This window comes from Miscanthus floridulus, chromosome 7 (genome assembly GCF_019320115.1).
Source record: "Miscanthus floridulus cultivar M001 chromosome 7, ASM1932011v1, whole genome shotgun sequence".
Taxonomy (NCBI): Eukaryota; Viridiplantae; Streptophyta; class Magnoliopsida; order Poales; family Poaceae; genus Miscanthus; species Miscanthus floridulus.
Window position 1 is genome coordinate 85,505,945 of NC_089586.1, and position 7,226 is coordinate 85,513,170.

A 7,226-nucleotide genomic window follows, 5' to 3' on the forward strand; every position below is an offset into this window, starting at 1 on the left:
TTCTGTGCTCGCTCATACGGTGCTTTACATTCCTTGTCTTTGGTCCGGTTTTTCCATCAGCATTCAGCAATTGTTTGTTTTCAACTGGATTTAGATAAAAGACAAGAAACTTCCACTTGAAAGAAATGAACTTCACACAAAGTCGATCTTAAAATAAGCAGGGGCTCTGCTTGTTTGTTAGATGGGTCAGTGAAGCTATATTTTGCATAAGCAAGGCTTACGGAAGACGCAAGTTGGCAACAAGTGATGGTTAGGTTGAGATCCAAAGGAAATATGACAAGACAGTGACAGAAAATTACTGAGTTCCTGAGCATAAAGAGAAATATGGGAGGCAATACAAAACTGAACGCACAAATTTGAACCTTACACAACGTTCAAAGAACAACCATTGTAGCAAACCATTGGACGATCTAAACTTCAAGAAAGGCAGATTCTGTCAAGGAGAAAATCTACTCAAACACATTATAATACTACTAAATTAAAATCCAATGACGCGTTATCAAACTTCCACCGATCCCTGAAAGCATTCATGCTTCAAAATGACACAAAAAGAAAACGGGCGTGCAAAAATTGTATACAAGGAAACAGGTTATGGGGCCTAAACAGTTCTACATTATCTAGTTAGGCCATGTTTAGTTCCTACCAATTCTAAACTTTGGCACTATGCAAAAAGAAGATTCTCCGTCACATCAAATTTGCGGTACATGCATGGAGTACTAAATGTTGACGAAATCAAAAACTAATTGCACAGTTTGGTTGTACTTTGCGAGACGAACGTTTTGAGCCTAATTAGTCAACGATTGGACAATTATTAGTCAACGATTGCGCGGCCCTGTCTCGTCCGATCCTGAGGGCGCGTGCTCCTTCTCGCCCGACCCCTCGGGCGCGGGCTCCGTCACGCCTGACCCGAGGGCACGACCCCGTCTCACCCGATCCCGAGGGTGCTCCGTCACGCCTGACCCCGAGGGTGCGGGTTCCATCTCGCTCGACCCCTCGGGAGCGTACTTCGTCTCGCCAGACCCCTCGAAGAGGGATTACGCCTCACCCGACGGGGGTCCGTACCGCCCCCAACCACTACGGGTCTAAGAGTACGAACCCAGGATCAAACTTCTGATACCATAAAGGGAGTAGGGGCGTCTTGATGTGACCCACGGCCACGACGAGCCATACCTGAGGACTCACGTCGCCAACACTGTCGGGCGTGCCGGCGCTATGCTACCTAATCTCCGTACGACTTCCGACGGGGGTATCTGCTAACCATGTCGCCCGCCAGAATGGATTGGAGCGCCACGACCGGATGACGACGCCCGCGTATTGCGCCAGTGATGAACAGGGTCACGACATGGAGCCGTCCCCATCATCATTTACAGGACCGGCGGGACCCGCGTAAAGGAGATGAAGGGCGCCACGATCTCGGAGGCCTTCGTCCTCCTCGCTTTTCTCTCTCTCTTTCTCTCGTGTAACCTGTGCCTTCCCCTTCATCTATAAAAGGGAAAGCAGGACGCCCCACGAAGGACACGGCTGAGCGAACTCAACGAGACTCAACTCCGTTTGACCCTTTCACTAGAAACTTGGGACCTGCTCCATCTCTCGCCCGTTTATAACCCCTACTACAAACTAGTACCGGTAACACGAGCAGCAGCAGACTGGACGTAGGGATATTCCGCCCAAACTAGTATAAATTCTTGTGTCCTCCGAGCACACCATCCGCGTCAGACGCGTAAATCACAAATTTACTAGTTGGTGATTCGAAACACCGACAAATATATATATATATATATATATATATATATATATATATATATATATATATATATATATATATATATATATATATATATATACTACCCTGTAGCTAGCTACAAAATAACTTATTCTGTAACGTTATGGTAACTCCTTAAGTGGTTACAGTAACTTCTTACTAAGTGGTTTACTATAACGTTATGGTAAATATCTCCATGTGTTATATTAACCCAACTATCGTAAATATGTATTGACATTATCGTAAATTAATATATAAAATTATCGTAAATAGAGGTGGCTATATAATAACTTATTTTGTAGCTGGCTACCTCCTTACTAAGTGGTTTACTATAACGTTATGGTAAATATCCCCATGTGTTATAGTAACCCAACTATCGTAAATATGTATTGACATTATCGTAAATTAGTATATAAAATTATCGTAAATGGAGACGGCTACATAATAATTTATTTTGCAGCTACAAAATAAGTTATTATGTAGCCACCTCCATTTACGATAATTTTATATACTAATTTACGATAATGTCAATACATATTTACGATAGTTGGGTTACTATAACACATGGGGATATTTACCATAACGTTATAGTAAACCACTTAGTAAGGAGTTACTATAATCTGGTAAATTAACATAATAATTATCGTAACTCATATATATATATATATATATATATATATATATATATATATATATATATATATATATATATATACCCCATGTGTTATAGTAACCCAACTATCGTAAATATGTATTGACATTATCGTAAATTAGTATATAAAATTATCGTAAATAGAGGTGACTACAGAATAACTTATTTTGTAGCTGGCTACTGAATATACTATATATATATATATATATATATATATATATATATATATATATATATATAAACTCGAATCAGTGCTCAGCAAATCCACAACCATAACCAATCCGGACTGATAGACTTAAGATAACCACAACATTAACAAGACACGGTAGAACGCTAGCAGCACTAAATAACATATAGATCAGACAACAAGCTGAGAAATTGGCTATTATAGGACTCCAAACGTTGGGTTTCTCTATAATAGGACTCCTAACGTTTGTTTCTCCAAAATAGGACTCCAAACAATTACAATAAGCTCTAATGACATTTTGTTTCTTTTTTAATCTCTTTTGTCATCTAAAAATACATGTATTTTTTGTATTGACCCTATTACCCTTCAGCAAGAGAAATTGGCTAGCAACGTCGGGGCCTGCTGCCCTAGCCCTAGGCGCTTCGGGGCCTGCTGTTGGGATTGGGAGATGAGGGCACACCAAATATACCTACACAAGCATCTAATCGTCGAATGGATGAAGAAGGCAATGATAATGAGCTTGGTCAAGATGTTGATGGTGCTGCCATTCCTACTAATGATGTCATACCGGGTGAGATCGTCATTTCATATGATAAGAACAACCCATCAATGGAGGTTGGGACACAGTACCCAACAATGGAAGAGTTCAAGCTGGCAGTGCGGACATATGCCATCAAGGAGTTCCATTTAGGAGTAGAGAAGTCAACTACGAAGAAATATAGGGGTTTTTGCAAGTCTGGTGATGAATCGACGGGCCCTTGTCCTTGGAGGATAAATGGGTCGAAACTGGATGGTAGCGCTACTGTGGAGGTAAAATATTTTTTTGTATGAACTACATTATGGTCTTCTGAGATGAACTTGTTTATGTTACAAACATGGTTTTATGAGATGAACTCGTTGCTAAATTCTTGCCGTTATATATTACTTGTAATTGTGTATGAATCAATTCTTGTTATATATTACTTGGAACGTTGTTATATATTACTTGTAACTGTACATGGCGGCCATTGCCACGGCCAGCAAGCCAAGGCAGCTGTGGCCAGCCAGCCACGGCCAGCCAGCCATGGCCACGGCCAGCCAGCCAAGGCACCTGCGGCCAGCCAGCAAAGGCCATAGCCAGCCAGCCAAGGCAGCGGCCCAGCCAAGGCCAAGGGCCGTGGGAAGCAAGCAGCCAGCACTGACCTTTTTTTTTCAAAACGACACAACAATCACTGTCAAAACACTGAAGGGAAACGGTCACGTTAGGAACAAATACATGTATTTAGATGTTAAAATAGATTAAAATGGCCCGAAATGTCATTAGAGCTTATTGTAATTATTTGGAGTCCTATTTTGGAGAAACAAACGTTAGGAATCCTATTATAGAGAAACCCAACGTTTGGAGTCCTATAATAGCCAATTTCTCCAACAAGCCACATCCAACAAGAGATCAGCAAAACCACAATAACAATAGAATATTCTGGCAATAAAATGGAACAATTGTTGGATAAATTCTCCGTCAGCCGGACTTTACGAGCAATGCATATCACCATCTTTACCCAGCATCGAATCGTACCACAAAACCATAACTAAGTAGATGCATCTGAAATTACTTAAGTAGTTCAATAGGCCACTAAGGCACTAACTAATTACGGGGAAAGAGACGATCCATTCACCGGGCGGCGTTAAGCCCGAGCAGCATCTGGCCATTGTCGCCGGCGGGGATGTAGGAGACGTTGGGTGTGCGCGCCAGCACGACGGCGATCTCCTTGGCCGCCTCGATCCTCCTGAGCTCGATCAGGCCGTTGCCCGCAGTGGTCGTGGCCTCGGAGATAAGGCGCGCGGCCTCGCTCTCCCCCTCGGCGCGGACGATGGCGGCGCGCCTCTCCTGCTCGGCGCGCGCGACGAGGAACCTGGAGCGCTCGGCCTCCTGCTGCGCGACCTGCTTCTTCTCGACGGCCTGCGAGAACTCCGGCCCGTAGGCTAGGTGGGTGATGGCGACGTCGTCGAGGACGATGTTGAACTCGCGGGCGCGCTGGGTGAGCGATTCGCGGACGAGCGCGGAGACGCGGGGACGCTCGGTGAGGAGCTGGTCAGCGTTGAACTGCGCGACGACGGCCTTGAGCACCTCGTTGCCGATGGATGGGAGGACCTTCTCGTCGTACTCGAGGCCGAGGGAGTTGAAGATGTCCGGGAGGTGTTCGACGTCGGGTCGCGACAGGACGCGGAGCGTGAGGTTGACCATCTGGAGGTCCTTGGTGCCGGAGGTGGAGGAGAAGCTGTGAGGGCGAGTGCGGATGTCGAAGATGAAGGGCTTCTGAAGGATGGGGACCAGGAAATGAGTGCCCTCTGACGTCGTATGCGGGAGCACGCCGCGGACGCGATCGAAGATGACGGCGCGCTCCCCGCCGTCCACCGTGTAGAAGGACGTGGTGGCCGCGGACGCCGCCACGCCCAAACCCACCGCCACCTTCGCCATCCGCGTGAGGAACGACACCGCCGCCTGCCCGCCGCCTAACATCGCCTCCTCCTTGATCTTACTTGTGGTGGGGGATTGCTCGTTGGTGGTGAAATTCCCTTTGGTAGTTTGGTTTGGGGTCTCGATTCGGCGGCGTGGTGACCTGGGGGGTTTTAAAGCCGTGCACGGGATGCCGCATCTCCTCCCCTTTCTTGGCAGGGAAGAAGATGAAGGTTCCAGTCAGCCGTGTTAGGTGGACGGCAGCGATGTGGTGCCGAGATTCGTGCGTGGACTGCACCTGCTGCGATTGGGCCTCGTGTTGGTTAGGGGACTGTGGGCCAGCGTGTCCGAGGAGGCCCGCGTTCTGGTATCTTGGTGGTCATAAAGCTGTAATCTTAAAAATGAAAAGCAATTCTAGATTTGTACTGAATAAAAAAGAGTAAATTTAATTTAAAAAAGAGTAAATTTACATAAAATATTACTCACATTTATATCTTTATATCATAAAATACATGTTTAATCTAACATACTTATTCGGTACTTATTTGTATAAGGTCTGTTCAATATTGAAATTTAATGGCCAATCGTAGGTCAGCTGATTAGTTTTTTTTTTGTGGAACCTATATGCCTGCGTCAATTTCTTGATTCGACATGGGTACTCGTATTTTTATATATTTATCTTTTAGATTTAATGGTGTTATTCTTTAAGTAAAATACGACGTGTCCCTCTCAACAAGTCACTTGTGGTAACTTTTTATCAATTGTAATATATGCCCTCCATTTTTGGAGGTGCCCATAAATATATGATGATGTGTGTGCGCGCGCTTTGACAGGGGTAAGTGTGTGTTGACAATGAGGCGTCTATGGTGACTTAGTCAACTTAAGATCTGTTGGCTCGTTCTTTTGAAGATGTTCACAGGGCATTATACTTTTCTATTGGCTCTAAATAATGTGAAATTGCTAAAACTTTTATCTAAGATTCAACTTTACAATGCAACTATAAAAGGGTAATCTATATCATATATCTTATATTTTCAAACCCCACTAGCAATTTATCTTGCCATGTAAAGTGTCCACGTCAGTATCTGCTAGAACATCCCACTAGTACATGCAACTCTCTCGCTATGCAAAGTGTCCACATCAGCATCCCACTAGCACATGCTATTATGTCTTCATTCAAGCTATTCACATTAGCAAACAACATCATTTATTAACATATATTTAGTTGTCCACATCAAAATATTAAAAATTATTCACTAACATGTATTATGATATTTATTCGTTCACATAAGTAAATATAAGTAGTATAATTTCATCTGCGATTCCCGCAGCACAACGCGGGACGTTCTTCTAGTTTCTTTTGTAAGTCTGTCTATTTCATGAAAGAGGTAAGAAAGTGTGGATCAAGAAGGGGAACATATAGAAATGCTCCCCATTTAAAAGTAGAAAGCACATTTTGTTTTTAATAGTCTAAACTGTATATTTTGGCCAACACTTAGTGAAATATTAAAGTAAATTTTCTTGAAAGAGGTAAGAAAGTGTGGATCAAGAAGGGGACATATAGAAATGCTCCCCATTTAAAAGTAGAAAGCACATTTTGTTTTTAATAGTCTAAACTGTATATTTTGACCAACACTTTATTAAAGTAAATCAATTGTATAAAAATTTATATTACTAAATTTGTGTTTCAAATGATTTCGCATTACCTTGATTTTGTGGCCATAAACTACAACTTTGTGACAAAAATAGTGATCAAATAGCTAAGAGGTGACTTGTGGATCTGTACTGGTAGAGCTCCAACTCCATGGTACGTCTAGGATTTGTAATTTCTAGGATAAAATAAAGTGGTTAAGCATGTATATTCAATGCAAATCAATAATAAAATGCTTATGCTTATCAAGTATATAATTAATTAGCATGTCCACACACTTCATATCCTAACGATCTATATTCAAATTAGCTATTTATGCCCCGTTTGGCAGAGCTTCACTTCACTAGTGAAGCCATTTTTTTTTGCTTCAGCTCCACGAACAGCTCCACTAGTGGAGCTAAAGCGGTTTTGGTAAACTATTTGGCAAAATGGCTTCCCTGTGAGAGCATGTTTTTAGGGGCCTGGAGGAGGAGCCGGGAGAAGCCACTTTTTTTGGCTCCATCCCACCCCAAATCACTGTGAGAGCATGTTTTTAGG

At 43.1% G+C, this 7,226-nt stretch overlaps 1 protein-coding gene across 1 annotated transcript; it reads right to left on the minus strand.

Annotated features, from left to right (window-relative positions):
- Positions 1 to 4,065: 4,065 nt before the first annotated feature.
- On the minus strand, positions 4,066 to 5,183 carry LOC136463657 (prohibitin-3, mitochondrial-like). The gene has a single exon (XM_066462630.1). It carries the CDS (start codon positions 5,099 to 5,101, stop codon positions 4,253 to 4,255), a length of 849 nt encoding a protein of 282 aa, XP_066318727.1. The 5' UTR covers positions 5,102 to 5,183; the 3' UTR covers positions 4,066 to 4,252.
- Between the last annotated feature and the right edge of the window lie 2,043 nt (positions 5,184 to 7,226).